Source organism: Mauremys reevesii, linkage group 3, assembly GCF_016161935.1.
Source record: "Mauremys reevesii isolate NIE-2019 linkage group 3, ASM1616193v1, whole genome shotgun sequence".
NCBI lineage: Eukaryota > Metazoa > Chordata > Testudines > Geoemydidae > Mauremys > Mauremys reevesii.
This window is the reverse complement of record NC_052625.1, coordinates 113,919,188-113,936,532: the sequence shown is the minus strand read 5'-3', so window position 1 is coordinate 113,936,532 and position 17,345 is coordinate 113,919,188. Positions and strand designations below refer to the sequence as shown.

At 40.9% G+C, this 17,345-nt stretch overlaps 1 protein-coding gene across 8 annotated transcripts in view; it reads right to left on the bottom strand.

Annotated features, from left to right (window-relative positions):
- The window catches only part of PTPRK (protein tyrosine phosphatase receptor type K), a 581,996-nt gene that overhangs the window by 449,099 nt on the left and 115,552 nt on the right, over positions 1-17,345 (bottom strand). For 7 of the 8 annotated variants that reach the window (XM_039529032.1, XM_039529031.1, XM_039529026.1 and 4 more), the window contains one exon: positions 13,359-13,481. The exons of the other annotated variant lie outside the window; for it this stretch is intronic. In XM_039529032.1, the coding sequence (XP_039384966.1) occupies positions 13,359-13,481 (123 nt within the window). The remainder of the gene's footprint in view (positions 1-13,358; positions 13,482-17,345) is intronic. 8 annotated transcript variants of the gene reach the window in all.

The following is a 17,345-nucleotide window of genomic DNA, read 5'->3' as shown; positions in this document are numbered from 1 at the left end:
TTCCAATATTTCCTTTGTCACAGCCAGGCTACTGTGCTCATAAAGACTGGGTCTGAATAGCAAATCAGTCACACTTATAGCAGATTTGCTGATAAACGTGTTTATCTCTCTAACTGACAGCTGAAGGATTTGGGAGAAAATCTCTTTGACCAATGAGGGCTGAGTATAGCTCTCATCTGTCAATGGCTCTTGAAAGTAATTGACTCAGTGGAAATGCATGAGGTTTGTTGTGACCAGGTCTAAGCCCTATGTTACTTGTTCTAGATACGTATTTTTCTGTTTGGGGCTGATACAGATAGTTCCATCTTGGGTGCCTGTAGCATGGATATTATCCAGGCTCATTCCCTTGACTTGGGGAATTGTCTCCTTAGGCCATGTTCTCTATGGTTTAGCCTTTATTTTTACATACACCTAATCAGATTTTACACAAACTTTCCAGAGAGGAAGGATTGTGGTTGAGACAGTATCTTAGGACATGGGAGGCCTGGGGTAAAATCCCTGCTCTGCCAAGTATTTTCTGTGTGACCTTGAGCAAAATCACTTAGCAGCCTCTCAAGGAACTGAGGCACAATTTGTAAAATAGGGGCAATGGGGTTTTGTGTGGATAAATACAGTAAATATGGAACCTAACAGATCTACAAAACCAGTACACCTAGCGTGTGGGGGGGAAGGAGGAACAGATGGGCAGGATGAGAATAAAATTTAAATCCTTATAGTATCAAAAGACCAAAAACAGCACTTCTTACTTGTGATTGAAACATTAACAATATCCAAGGGTTCTTCTCTTAGATACAGATCTGTAGCATTGACTATTCCCATTAACAGCAGCTATGCTAGATCATCACTCTTAGACCAATAAAAATCGCTATCTGCACAAGTGACAGGCTGACAGGAAATCTATCTTGTTCCCTAAATAAATGGAGTTTTACCATAAAGAGTTCAGACACACACTATATCTGTACAGAAACCATGTACGTTATAATTACAAACTTCGTACTGAATTACATCAGTAACAATTGACCTTTCCCATTGGCTCTCATTCCTCACTTATTTCAATTCTGAGCAATACCAGCTAACCTCCTCTACAAGCAAAGAGTTACTCTACCAAGCTGTGAGGGACATGCTTGTGGGATCTGCTATGTCAGAGATGACAGCCGCATACCCATGTTTATGATCCCTCCAAGATCCAGAACAACATTTCAAATAGACTTTACAGAGTTACAATACTCTTGCAACTAAGTCATGAATTAACATGCTGACTCTTTGGCTACACAATGACATCACCCTGCTGCCAGGCAAATAAAACCCCAAGCAGTGGCAGGCATTTTTACAGCCTACCTACTTACTGGTGTTCAGGCTGACCTCATCTGTAAGAGGTCACCTTTCACATGATCTGTGTTTACAGAGGTGAGAAAGGGGAATGAAAAACTCAGAGGGCAAGGGAAATGAGTATTAAATGAATGTTCCTGATCTGACAACACTCCGCTACAGACACAGTTAGCTTAGTAACGGCAGTTTTAACAGATCTCTATACCACTAATGGATAACAATACACAGGTTTAAAATCTGACTGGTCTCCAAATACATTTGCTTCATTAGCCCACAGTCAATGAAAGAAAAAGTTACTTCATTTTTAAATGTTATCAGTGTAATCAAAGTGTGGTTCTGCACAAATGTAGAGCTTTATTACAGCAGCTATGTTTACCATTTAAAAAAAAATCAGTAGATGCTGCATCAGCACCTACAAGCAGCAAAAGCATAACAAAGGAATATAAATTACACACTGAACAGCAAAAAGGAAAAAGCTTGAAAAAAAATCAATATTTAAGTAGACAGTAAAATTTCAGATACTGTATTATACAAGCAAAAGATGTATTTATTTTAATATTTCCTCTTTGCCCCTTGATATTGTTGACTTTAAGGGGATTCCTGATTTTAAAAAATTAAACAGAATTTACCCTCTTTATTCCTTCTACCCACCCATCTACAGTTTGTTACACTCACCTCTTTTGAATGCTGTCTTAAAATAGGCTGCTGGTTCTTTGGGTTATTATGCAGTGTGTAACCCTATTCATTTGTACAGCAATTAGCATAGTGAGGCTCAGATACCCCTTGGGAGCCCTGGGCACTACTGCAATATGATCACAACCCAACATGTTATATAGAAATACACCCATCTTCTATGGTAGTTTATATAGTGATTATGGTTATAAACTGTAATCACAGAATATCAAATATTCATAACTAGCAATTCACTTTCATTGAACATTCAGTAAAAATGACCTTAAGTCCAGGCTTGCAAAATTAACAAACTACTAGCCTGGAGCCTAAGCTTGCTAGATACAGGGGACATACTTGCGCTGCGGCACACTGCCAAAGGCCACATTCCCCTGTAAATGAAAGAAAATAGTGGTCTACTATAAGAATAATAAACCCGAACTCCTCTCCAAAAGCCATGTCCGGGGTGTGGTGGAGAAACAGGATTGGCTGTGCGACTGGTAGCTTAACAAATCTTGCCTCTGGAGCAGGTTCTAAAGTCAGAGTACACCCTGCGCAGCACTTCTCCCTCTATATAGCAGAGGAGGCCAACTCAATATTGCAGCTAGTTACAACCATGATAATTCAGCACAGGGAGAAGGGACAATCTCATGTAAGCAGGTCCCCAAACAAGGAGGAACTTTGTAACACCAACATCTTGAACTCCTACTGCACACAACATTTCAACAGAACGTTGATTGGCAATGTCATAGTTAATACATTTTAGAAGTGTAAATTAACATCTCTCATATTTGTTATAGCTTGTAGCGGGGTGGTCACCCGCTCCCACCTTAAAAGGCTTAAATCACCCCTGGGAAAAGCAGCAAGTCTCGGCTGATTGGGGAACCAGCCACAGATGCGGCCACGCCCCAATCAGGGCCCAGCAGGCCCTTATAAGAGGACAGTGGGCCAGGAGCACAGACTCTCTTTCTAGATGTGGAGAGGAATGAGCCTGGCTGCTAGGAGCTTAGCAAGGTACCGAGACTGGAGCAGGGCTGGGAGAAGGCCAGAGGAGCTGGGGAGCTCTGGCCTAGAAACCCCCCAGGCTGCAGACCTTGTTAAAGGCCAAAGAAAAGTACTAGGGTTGCAGAGGGCAGCCCAAGGGTAGGGCAGAGGCAGCAGGTCCAAACCCTCCTTGCCTATGATGAGTGGCATTTACACTGCAGTCTGCCCCAGTGAATGGGGGCTAGTTGATGACTGGCAGTGGCCATAGACTGAGGTGAGGTGGGGATAGAGGGGATTGGGAGTTCCCTGGGGAGGAGAGACCCAGATTTGTGAGGGTACTGCCAGGGGGCAGCACCCCAGCCTGAAAGGGGCACTGGGGTCCAGGAGGGACTCAGGCCTAGTAGCAAGCAGGACACCGGCCTGCAGAAGGTGCTCCGGAGGCTGGAAACGCTAATTCCCTGGACAACCAGCAGGAGGCGCCACAACAGTGAGTCCCACCCTGTGACATAGCTCCTTTGCATTCCTGGCTTCATGCCACTCTTTTCCTGTATGAAATCATGGTGCAAGTTGTCTCCAATGTGTTTCCCCTTTTCCTTCTTCTCCCCTATATTTTCTTCCACTTTTCTTTCCCAAACTCACTCAGATACTGTACTTCTCTTTTCTAACTTTTCCACCTAGGAGTCAGGAGAACAAAACATACTAGCCAATGCTGAATACAAAATGGTGAAAGGCTATTTGTTCAGGAGCAACACCCTAGTAAAAACGCACCTCCATTCTCAGCCTGCTGGGAAAACACTGAGATTTCACCCAGCTGCTCTACCTCAACCTTCCCTGGGGATTCCAGCCTGCATAACAGACTTTGGCAATGAAGTATTTGATAAACTTGAAGCCCCCTTTACTCTAGGGGAGAAGCATTCATGTTGTTCCTCCTACCTCACAAAGGCTCATTCTACTACTCTATTCCTTTGCTATCCTATTGCTCCAGTGACTCTCTCTCCTGATACTTATAGCTATTTTCAAGCAGTGGCAGAATGAATCTGAGCCAATAGTTTTAATGCTGCCGTCAGGAGTCTGAGTAGCAACAGTGAAAATTGACTAGGATTGGTCATTTTTCACCCTGCTGCACTGGAACACTTTTCCTGCAGCAAGTGGATTTTTCAAGCCCTACCTTAAATTACCACCCAAGAACCTGAAATAACAGGGGAGATCTATTAAAAGATGGAGCAAAACTGGGGATACTTGAAGAGGCGGTGGGGAGGCGTGACTTTTAAGAGACTACCTACTTAAAGTTGCATTTTGCACAGATTCTATTGTTACTTTGTTTGAATAGGTCTTAGCCAATTCCCAGCCTAGCAGATTTAAGATTTAATCAATGCTAGTGCAAGACATATGTCTGTGCATGAACATCAGGGGGAAATAAAGTTTCAATACCAAATCAGTTACTTGGCAATCCATACTCAACCACAAAGGTGCTGTTCAACCCAAGGATATCCATGACCTTCAAAAAAACACTACACACCAACCAGTTAAGCTTTCATTCTGTATCCACAAAGGTTTGAGCTCTCTTGGCAGTTGGCTCTGAGTGCAAAGTACAGTGAGCCAGCAATTCTGCTAATAATATCCAAGCACTTTTAACAGTTTCTGCTAGCTTTATTTCTTGTAACTTTCTAGGGAGAGGATAATCTGGTTGTTTCACTGGATGTGAAAGTAGCAAGTAGATTATTCCATTTGGAGACATCATTGTTTCTATTACTAAAAATCTTCAGGGTATTTACTACTCCAATATCCACATTTCAAGAAAAATCTGATTTATTCAATCTTCACACAAAGCAAGATATTTTATTTCAGTCTACATTATCTGTAAGGCCTTCATTATTCTCAAGCACATTAAAACTCAGTATGGAGGTAGTATGCTATGCTGCCTTCCCAATCCTACTGTGCATCTGAAATATCAAGTAATAAACTGGGTGCTGTTTATTTACAAGGAATGGGACAATAAATTGATGAACAAGTTGTATTAAGCCAGCCTGATAATATATGAATAATGATATGTTTAGCAGGGCCTAGGTTTTTTATCTGATAGACATTCATTTCCTGTATTAACAAGGCAGTTTATTATTAAACATGCCACTACCAAATAATACAAAGATGTGATAATCATTAATGATTCTGTTAACATAAAACTGCCCATCATTTTAGAAGCCCAGCAAAACATATTTCCTGACCAAACCCCCTGAAATTAACAAGGGATAAACGCAGCATGCCACCTTTGCACTTCAGCAAGGACCACTATTGACAGGATATTCTCCTAGCTCCACAAAGCTATCGTGTATTAACATGATCAGCACACATACTGTGTATTACACACACTATAATACGCAAATATACATATTTATATTTGAATTCATCCATACATTGTTTTGTTTGGGGCTACTTTTTGGGGTATGGTGCAGGTGAGAAGGCTGAAAGTGGTAAAGAAACCAAAAATTCACCAAAGTAGTTTACAAAAAGCATGTCCCCTTTCCTTTCGATACACAATTAAGAAAGAGAAAAAAATAGACAACAAAATTTCTTAACCCTCCAGCACATGGATTTGTTGGGTTTGGTTCTCTCTTTAATAGTTAAAAGACCAAGGCAAATATCATACAATAAAACTTTGAGATTTAAGCTATTGTCTTCCCTATGGCATCTCTCACTTAAATGGATCAGCAAATAAAACTCTCTCACAAAGTTACTCTGATCCCCTACCCCTAAATGGCCAATTCAAACCATTAGCAGCAAAATGGCAGCAAGAACACAGCACTCAATTGCTCAGATGTCTGATTTTCTCAATCAGTGTCTCTAAGGAAGGGCGTAGAATTTCATGACACTGTTGGCATTCTCTCCCCTCTTCAAAAGCTGCAAAATGTTCAATTTTCTCCATAGAACTTCTATTTCTTGGTTGAGATTTTTCTACTTTTCAGAGCAGCAACTTGAGCTGTTTCCCTTCACCCTTCCACACATCTTATTCACAGCCAGCTGAAATTAAGCTTTACCTATATAAATCCTCACAAAACTGCACTTTATGCAAGTAAAAGGAGAGACTAGAAATTAAATCTACTCCCCTGCCCACCTGGGTCTGCATCTTAGCCATAGCCCCTTCATGTTACTTGCAAATTGTGTTAGGTGTGCCCACGTAAACAAGGATCACATGGCCATTCTGCTCCCATATCTCCATCAGTACACTTCCTGTGGGCCTATGAAGAGACTGATTCTGGTACAGCAGCTGGTACAAAGGCTCTCCCTTACACCGGTGGCCTGCCCTCTAGGCACCCCAATACAGGGTGTAAGTGGCACGCAACTGGCCCCCCACCCAGGATGAATTTTATTCAGTTTGAATACCAAAGCATTATTTATATGGATAATGAAAAGTGTTCAGAAATTTAGACATCCGTGTCAAACAAGTGACCTTTCCACTGTTTAGTAATTCATATCTTCAACACTTATCAACTTGTGCTGCAGCTTTTAACCATGGAGCTAGTGGCTGGTCTGCACCAGAATCAGCCATGTATGTTTTGGGTTGGGAGCGGGAGGGTGCGGCATTGTTTTTTAATTTATGGTGAAAGGTCATAACTAATTTCTGCAGTGTTCTTCACAGGAAGAAGAAATTTTGTTTCTCTGGGTCAGATATTGATTTTAAGGCATATGTAAAAAAGGTGCCGGAATAGTCCCTGAAATCCTGTCTATACTTTGCCTCTTTCTTCTTTCTAAAATATAATTTATTTCAGGACTTATTTTCCCCCATGTTTCTTGAAAACTAATTCCACAACATTAGAACATATCCAAACCAGACACATTATATTTCTGAAAGACCAGATACAAGAAGATGCTCATCTCACCACACCATTCCTGTCCCACTACAATTTAGACATTCTTCAGATAGCATTTGTATCCCGGGGCGGGGGGGGGGGAGAGGGGGAAAGAGAAGAGGAGGGGAGGGAAATAGCCCTTACATTAAAAACCAGCCTTCATTAAGTGGTTCCCCTCGAGCAGTCCATTACAGGCTCTCACTCACTGACCCTGCATTGCCTCTCAGTGTGTCTGCTCTTAATGAGTAACACAAATGTGGTAAATGAACTATCTTCTTTAGACTAAGGGTAAATGCACCAATAGATATTATAATATGGCCAGAAACACACCCCTGTCCCCAACTCACTATGGAATATGTCCCCAATCATATTACTAAAAGAGCACAATTGTTCATAAAGCATTATACAAAAAAAGACATAATGAGCACAAGGTGTATCGAATTGTCCCCTAGGAGTGACTAGGGGAATATTCTACATCCAGAAATCAGATTTCATCTTCCACTAATGGCTCTTAATGTTTCCAATGTATACTTTAATTATACAGCTGATGGTTATATATATATATGTTCTTAAGAGTTCACCTAGATAGACAAGTAGAAAATATTTGCTTTAATAGCTATAAAAAGACATGCAGGTAGATCAAAGGAAAAGATCACCCCATCTTTCTCTCTCTATTTTAAAGGAGTACAAGTCAGTTTACAATTTGCCCCCTGCATTTCACAGAATTCTCCCTCTTTATTCCATCCCCATTTTCAACCCAACTTCATGCAGTTGCACTTATGCAAATAAAGTAAGACATTACACAAAAAATGCAGAAGTCCAGAAGCACTGAAAAATAGTTATGTTCTCAATGCTTTACTGTCAAAGGCTTTGGCTACACTTGTACTTCAAAGCGCTGCCGCGGCAGCGCTTTGAAGCGCTAAGTGTAGTCAAAGCGCCAGCGCTGGGAGAGAGCTCTCCCAGCGCTGTCCGTACTCCACCTCCCTGTGGGGAATAACATACAGCGCTGGGAGCCGCGCTCCCAGCGCTGGGGCTTTGACCACACTGGCACTTTGCAGCGTCGCAATTTGCAGCGCTGGAGAGGGTGTGTTTTCACACCCTGCTGCAGCGCTGCAAATTTGCAAGTGTAGCCAAAAATTATCTCACCCACATTTTGAGCTGTGTAAAACCTGCAAAGGAGACCTTTACACCGCGTATCACCAGGGGCGGCTCTAGCTTTTTTGCCGCCTCAAGCATGGCAGGAAGGCTGCCTTTGGCGGCTTGTCTGCAGGAGGTCCCCGGTCCCACGGATTCGGCATACCCGCTGCTGAATCTGCGGGACCAGCGGACCTCCTGCAGGGATGCTGCTGAAGGCTGCCTGACTGTTGCCCTTGCAGAGACCGGCAAGGCGCCCCCCGTGGCTTGCCACCCCAGGACGCTTGGAGTGCTGGTGCCTGGAGCCAACGCTGATATCACTAACCCATTACATTTTGTAAGGAGTAATCCTGATGACTCAAATGCAGCCCAGACTGTTTAAGCATACTGATCTTTGCAATCATAGCAACAACCCACATTTGACTGCACCACAATGAAATTCTGTGTATGCCTATATTTTTGCCAATTACCAGCCTTCTTGCTCAACTACTACAATATTCTAGGTGTGCTATTCAAATAGTTGTTATCCTAGATAAGGATACAGATTGCAAGCAGAAAGGGGTAACTGGATGTTGACCATATTAGATAATGTTCCCATTGATATTAATGATAAAGTCCATATTCCTTATCATGCAAATTGTAGCTCAAACAATTTACAAGTTCTAATATTTGAAACTGCAGGTGACCATCTCCTGTAACTATTCCCTTTACATTTAATAAAATGTTATATATGCTGCATATATAGGGTGACCAGATGTCCCGTTTTTTGGAATTTTTTCTTATATAGGCACCTATTACTCCCCCACCCCCGTCCCATTTTTTCACAGTTGCTATCTGGTCACCCTATGCATATATGATTTTCCCATACTAGAAATAACAGACTTTTCCCTTTGATCACAATTTGAAAAATGCAGTCTAGATCAATATAAAAAAACCATGTCTGAAGCTGCATTACTCATTCAAAAGAGGTTATTATATCTGGTGTGATGGTAGCAAATACCATAGTTAAGGTTGCAAAATACTTTCCATTATTACCTGTTTTTACATGCTCATAACATTCCAAAACATTTGCCTGTGGGTCTGAAATTTTCCATGCTTGATTTCTGTCCAGTGGAGAGCTTTTTGTAAAGTTTGACTAAAATCTCTTCAGCCATTAGAATTATGGGAGAGGGAAGAAAAAACAAAAATCTCTTCCCCCATCCACTCCACACACACGCACACTCTACCTGACCATCTTAAACAACGGTAGAAGTTTGAAAGTTGAGATTTGGCCTGGAAATAATTCTCACTGAATATTTTGGTCTTTGCTTAGTTTCAAAAATGTTTCATTTTGAAAAAGTCAGGAGGACTTAAAACTGCACACTAAGCATGTGCAATATTCTTTTTTCAGGTAGCCAGGTGGTAAAGCCTTAAACAAGCACCCACTAAAGTAGCCAAGACTAGGCACCTGGCAGATGTGTGGGATTTAGTGAAGATATAAAAAATTAGGTATCCTTCCCCCAACTCCACAGAGCAGCTCCATGAAGAGTACTTCAGTCAATGGTTATAAGCTTTATTATACCCTAAAGAGTGGGGAGCTTGGGAGGATCGGAGCATCACTGGATTCTCGCCTTGCACCTCACTTACTGTGCAGAGCTCTGTCATGCACTCCCCATGCACAGCTTTCTTGCATCGAACCCTTTCACCGTACAGAGCAGTGGGCTGGTTATTACCCTTAAGAGAGATCCATGGCATGTGAAGAGCTATAGAAAAGCAGGGCTTTTCAAACATAAGTAGCAGAAGGTTAACTTTATTTGCACCCTCTCTCCTCCTGTTGCTTCATTATTTTACCTCTCCATAGTTGGATGGCTACTGGAAGAGAGCATCAAAGGACGCCAGACAGGGTGCTTCATGGTATCAACCACTGTTAGGAGGGTGCTTCTGCAATGCTGACAAGAGTGAGGCATTTTCCTCGCCCTGCTGGCATCTCCTGCTCGTCCACCCACTACAGCTGGATGATATTTTTTTGGATGAATAGTTCTGGCTGATCAAAAATATTTGCAAATTTGGGTCAAATTTAATGAATAGTTTTGGCCAAAAAGATTTCAAGACAGCCGAACCATTTCATTGTGACTTTTTCAACCTTTCATTTCAAAAAGATTTCAAACTTTAGATTCATTTTTAAAACAAGAGTACACACACCTGGAAATAAAATGAAAGATGTGGAAAAAAACACTTAGGAGTCAAAAGCAATGGTTTGTTGTACTCACGTTTTTTTTTCTACCCCCAACCTTAAATTCTTTCAGTTTTAACTTTCAGTGAGAAAAACAAAACAAAACATCCAAAACAATTTGTTTTTCCGGATTTTTCAGTTAAGCCACCAAACTGAAAAGCCAGTTAGTTGCTCATTTCTAGCACCCACTCTCACTGATGGTGAGACCACGGCATGAGAGAAAATAAAGAAGCCCTTGGAACTCGGTGGCTATTTTTCGTACTGCTAGTGTTTACAAGCATGACAGCCAGATACAATGAGAATCACTGCCACTTCTCCACCTCTCTGGTACAGCTTCATAGACTAGGAGCCATCATTTGAACTAAAGTTTATTTCCTCTCTTTCTATCTCCCCTTTACTCCCTACCTGTAACCCAGGCAAACTGGTTTTGCAGAGCACCCTCTTTCCCACTTAGCTGTTTATGCAAGACAAGGATACAATGAAGGAAGGGTTAGCTTCTTTTAACCATGTTATTCAAACAGACCTCCTGCTGCTCCTATAAACAGCAACTTCAGCCAGCTGGAAGATAAGTTCTCTGTTTCTTGCACCACTCCACCTGCCACATTTGCATTTGACTTCCCACTCTGTACCAAAGAAGTGTCTACTTCACTCTACTTTAATTCTGACTCTTCATATTCTTGCTATCCCAACTCAGTAACTAAACCCTCAATCCCTCCTAATCTAGTTACACTCGCTTATTTTGATGGTAGTTATTGTGATGGGGGCATCTATTCATTAAAAACATTACTGAAAAAAAAATCAAACTCACTCATTTTACATGCGTCAAAAAGGCATCAAGGCAGTCACCTATTTTCTAGAAACCTGAGCCAAATTTAACTGGTAACACAGGGGTGAAAGAAAGTTGTTCAGTCACATTAGCCTCACTCAATATTTATGAACAATCTGCTATTACATATGCTTTGGTACTTTTAGTTCTTGTCTTTAAAAAAGATGTAGCATTTAAAACATTCCACAAAGATGTAAAATAATGAACGTATGACAGTCTGACAACGTGGCTGCAGCTTGGGTGTTCAAAAATAGTTTAATTATAAATACCTTAAGAATATCATCAGAAGTCCCACTGCACAGTAAAACCCTAATCCTAATGTTCCAGTTAATTTCAAACTTGAAACAGTTTGAGTGTAGGAGTTCCGGTGTGGTGTAGATCTTTTAAAAATCAGAACCACTTAATCCTAGTTTATGCCTTCTGATCAAATTGCAAAGTAACCTTATTGGAGAGCCAGTATTTGAAACTGGGTACTAATTCCCCAAAATCATCCGCAGATTTTTAAACATCTAACATACTAAACTGTGGCATTGTATAACTCAGTCTTGCCTGCATTTGTATGATCACCCTGTTTTGTGATACACCTCTCGCCCTTCATTGTACAAAGACCTGATCATTTGATTAAATAAAGGGGGCTTAAACATGTAAGTGGGAGAAAAAAATACTTCTATAGCTTATATGACATTTGGACAGGAAACTATACTCCACACAATGGGAATGCAGTGGGTGAATTGGTCTGTCACAAAACTGAACAGACATCAGGTGTCAGGTTAGGGAGCAAAGAGTCAAACTGGTTGAAAATTGTACGGCTGACATGTTATTTAGGGAGACACAAGAGCTATCTTGTCATTCAGACTCTTTCAAAACCTAGCTATTTAAACTGCCATATGAACACATATTATGAGTAATATAATTCCACCCCATTTTAAAAGGCTCAATATTTGCAATCACGCAACATGAAGCTGAGAACAGGCAACCAACTTCAAGCCTTGTTCTTTGGGCACTACTTTGGACACTAACAAAAACACCATCAGCAATTAATGCTGTCTTAAGAACTAACATCTACTCTCCTATATGCAGATATGCATCATCATCACATATTTTGTTAAATCAACTCTAAAACTTGCTCAACACATGAGCCTATTTTCAGGGGTGGCTCTAACTTTTTTGCCGCCCCAAGCACGGCAGTCAGGCTGCCTTTGGCGGCAAGCCTGCGGGAGGTCCCCGGTCCCGCGGATTCGTCATAGCTGCCGCCGAATTGCTGTCAAATCCGCCGGACCGCCAGACCTCCCACAGGCAAGCCGCTGAAGGCAGCCTGACTTCTGCCGCCCCAGGCACGTGCTTGGAACACTGGTGCCTGGAGCCACCACTGCCTATTTTACAAGATATGGGCACGGTAATGTGCACCCATATATTAACAGCAGCAGGGTGAAACAGCGAACGCCTAGCTAGCCACTAGTTACAGGAGTAAAAATTACATATACTCTATAACCACCATTAAAACACAACAAGCAATAAATGAAGGGGGAAGAAATGGTAAAAGGGTTATGTTGCTTGTAAATGGCAAGGTTCCTTCTCTTCCCCACATGCCTAAATGGAAGCTATGTTAGCTACAAATAGAGTGGCCATGACCTTTTCTCCTCCTCTGCATGATTAATTACTTAATGTCCTATTAATTGGAAAATGTAGCTGAATTTCAAACGCTTTCATTTTCTTTGCATACCATCCTGTCTGGGAAGCACCGATTAAGCTGTTCATCAAAGGTGAGCACGCAAGGTCATCTAGCCTGTACCTCTTCAGTTATTCATTACCTGTCCTCAATAGTAATTAACAATGGAAATATTTCCATAAATCACCTTCTGATTATCCTCAGATGAGCAGTCAGTTTTCTGTAAGCATCTTTTTTTCGCCTTTTAATATTATCTAATGATTCAGTCTAAATATATCAGATGTCATTTAAAATGTAAAATTCTGTCATGTTTCTTTTAAATAGGACAGAGTTAGCAGAAGCTGGTTAAGTTCTTGTGTGTATTTAAAAGGAAGACTGAAGACTGAACAAACAGATTTACTGACATTTGAAGGGGTATATTTGCAAAGTGCTTCCACAGGTTCTGGCTGTGTAATGCTCATTGGAATAATCAGGAGTCCACCCAGCTAAAATCATGACCAGCACTTAGAAGATTTACCTTTTTTTTTTTTTTTTCCCCTAAAGCAGGCTTGTGTGTTAACTAGTTTTAAGGGAAGTTCAAGGGCTGTAAGCGCATTTTAAGGAAACTTCAAAATTCTCAAAACAACAAAGAAACACAAGCCACAAATCTTTCCCTTCAACTTGTACCATCACCGCCATGGCTCTCACCTTGAGGCATCTCAGGTGGCAAATAGTGAGGCTCTTGAGCACTGACATGCACCCAATCAAAGTCGTCATATAGGTCTTGATGGTAATCACAGGGCCCCAGGCCATCATCAAAAGTGCATCCCCCTGAAAGAAAGAAAACCAAATATTTTATTAATTACAAATTCTATATTTATTTCAAATAAAAATCCTTTTAAATTCAAATAGAGGTGTTCCTTCTAGGCACATCTGCCATAGAGCCCACACAGTCTATGACATAGTTCACAAGCTTTTATGTGCAAAGCTAAAAATCTCAAGCCTCTCATCCATCAGTGTTATTCTCTTTAAATTTTCTCTGCTTCCCACAGCCAAATTCCCCCAACAGTTCATTCTACAGGAGCAGGAAATCAGACTGAGCTACTGAAGTCAAAGTAGAACCTGATTCAGTGTTTGCATAAAAAGTGACATGTCATCTAGACTGAGGGGAAAAAAATACAAAGCAAAGAACAAGGCTAATAACAGTAAAGGTGCAATCAACAACTTCCTTGATGCACTGACAGCCTACGCAGTCCAAACAGTGAATAAACCTTATCGACAGAGTTCAAGCAGAGGGAAAGGAAAGAGTACAGGAAAGAGAAAGCACTCTGACAGTATAATTACAGTCACTGAGAATTGAAAAAATATTTTGATTTCTTCAAAGTGGATTTGATGTTCTTACTTTATTAAACCAACCCAGCCTAACACAACACAAATTGAAGGCTCTTTTTCAGGGTCATAAACGATGGATCTAAAATCTTTATCCAGTGCCCATCACCAAAACTACAGGAATTGTGAGGGGAAGGGACAAAGGGAAGGAGTAGGGCACGGGGGGAGTTAGGGAGGAGGGGTTTTAAAAAAACAACAAAGTTTTCAGCATGATAAAAATCTACTGTTTGGTAATGGTCCTATTTAACAGGTTTTCAAATCATCTCCTTCACTTATGAAGATCAAGGTGAAAAAGGTGAGAGTAGGGCAGGAAAGAAGAGACAGAAGAACATGAGAGGAGAGATGAAGGATGGAGTCACAAGAAAGAGAGTAGAGGATGAAAGGGACTTTGGGGAAGGAGAGGTATTTTTCACAATAGGAACAACAGATGCCATGCACGTAGCTCTGCAGCAGCTGTTATCTCCATCTAGGGTAAACAATCCTTGGATTTGCTGCTTGGCTTTGAAAATGGGAGGCAAGATCAGAACAGATGATCTTTGATTATTTCCAAGAAATAGTGAGACTGTAAACACAGAGCATGACCATCTTTATACTCAGAGCAGCATATAATCCATTAAGAGAAGCCATAGGGACCTAGGAAGAAGGTTATAAAAGTATCTGGCAGTTGAAAATAAGTGAGAGGTATTTAAGGGGCAAACTCATATCTGCCTCATTGGCTTCTGAGGGTATGTCTACACAAGGATAAAGCAGTTGCAGCTAGCCCAGGTCAGCTGACTCAGGCTGCATGGCTAAAAATCACTGTGTAGGTGTTGAGGCTTAGGGCTGGAGCCTGAGTTCTGGGTTCCTCCACCCTCCCAGGGTCCTGAGCATCTACACAACTGTTTTTCAGCCCCCGAGACCAAGCCCCGTGAGCCTGAGTCAGCTGACCTGGGCCAGCCATGGGTTGTTTATCCCTGTGTAGACATAGCCTGAGTCAGTATGTTGGTATGATTAACAATTCTTACTGTTGCAAACACAAATCCCTGCTGTTAAAGAATAAACTAGAGACAATTTCTAACAGGCCATAGAGTCTGTGTTAAGTATTTCAGATACAATACTGAAAACAGGACCTGATGCTGTGACTTAAAAACTCTGTTTCCATTTATGGTAAATTCAGGATTATCTGAAAAATGTGTCATTTCCATTCCATCTCAATGGCATCCTCCCATGCGCTTGGTTTTTTTTTATTTTTGTTTTTCCTGGAGAAAGAAAGAAGGATTGCAAACCACCCTGACTACTACTGCATTTGCAACACAAAAACAGCCTAGGAGTAGAGCTTGTTGGGAAAAAAATTGGGAGGGGGGTGGCGCTTCCTGCAGGAAACTTGACTTTTCATCAGAAAAACTAAAAAAATCCAGTGTTTTTGGCCTACCACTGAAAATTTTTGGCTGGAGAGTTTGATGAAAAGTGAAGATTTTCCCATAGAAAGCAAACACTTCTGGCAAAAATATATTTGTTAAGGCAAAATCCAATTTTCCACTTAAAACAGTTTTGATAGAAAAAGCTTTCAACCAATCCCTACCCGGGAGGCCAGGTTTCCTGCTGTTCTACCTGTTATGCTTTTGTTTAAAAAGTGTCAGTCATCTAACAAGTGACTAGAAACAATACCACACAATGTAGATGAGCCATACAAGAATAACAACGCATTTAAGAGAGTACTTTGCAAACACCTAGAGTCTCAAAACTATCTCTCAAAATTCCTTGCAAACAACAAATACATTTCAAGACATTGGTTGGTTTGTAGCAGATATTATCCACACAAAAACTTCTGCTAGTTGTATTTCTTATGTAGTATCTTCCTCTACACACACACACACACACACACACTCTTCCTGGACATAAGTCTTATCCACACTAGGACCATCACCATGCTAGTGACAACTATGTTCACAACTGTCTGTTTTAACAAGGGCAGACAGTCTTCCTGGAATTTTAAGAATTGTGTGTTGGACCCATGTTATAAAACCATAATATCAGAATAGGCAGTGAACGGAGAAGTTTTGGTCTGTCACACAGTTTAGCCAACTTGACGCCCCCCTCAGCCCCCACAAAAATTCCTTTCTATATCTGTCAAAATCATGCTTGGACTCTGCTTGTGCCAACAGTTATTAAAAACTGTTTCACCCAGTATGGACAGCACCAAAGAGGTAGATAAAATGCAGTAAGAAGACATCATCATCATCTACTGGCAACCTAAATTGGAATTCATTTCCTTGTCTGACATGTTGGACTGCCTTGTTCACAAATCTGAATTCAGCTCCATTTCCATTTAAGTGAAACCTTATATATATTATGCTTTTCATGCATCACTTTGACAATATGAACAACAACAACAAAAGAAACAAAGTAACAAATGATATTCTGCACCGAGTTGATTGCTATGCCTGTGTCACTATCAGGGATGGCAAAGCACAAAAGAAGAATTGTGTGTGTGTGCGTCAAAGAAACATTAATTGTATGCAGTGTTGTTGTAGCCATGTTGATCCCAGGATGTTAGAGAGAAAAGTGGATGAGGTCATATCTTTTACTGGACCTAAAGAAAAGTTCTGTGTATGCTTCAACGCTTCTTTCTCTCACCAACAAAAGTTGGTCCAATAAAAATTATTACGTCACCCACCTTGTCTCTCTAAAGAAACATTAATACCTTTTAAAGTTCTTCTCCAGTGTCCTATTACCACCAAGAAAGCTTTCTAATTAGCATCTCTCATGATAATGCCATAAAGTCTTAACACACAAATCTTAGCCTTTGATTTAACTTCCAATAGACTGCTGTGATCATTCTACAGCAAACACGAACATTTCCATAGACATTTAATTGATAAATGAATAGCAGCTTCCCTTAAAGCGAAGTTATCATTGTCTACTGCCACAGCACCAAAATGACATACTGCTTTGAAACACATGCCTTCAGGGCACCCATTACCCTTTTTAATGGTTTACGTGCCCTCGGTATATAAATTTAAACTACCAATGGATATCACATTGACTCATTTGGAAGATGAATTATCTTAATTGCTGTCCTTCAGACTCGCTATTAATGTTAGGTATCAGGATTCTGATTAACAATAACTAGTGTCTCAGTTCACAAACAATACAGACCATGTCATTTTTGCACAACACTGCAGCATCAGCAAAGCCAGTAGGTACACATTTATCATATACACGAAAGAAAAGCTATCCGAATGGATTATCAACCTGCTACAAAATCCACTTTATATAAGAGCTGCCATACCAAAAGGGGAAAAGCTCCATCTCAGCTCATATGCT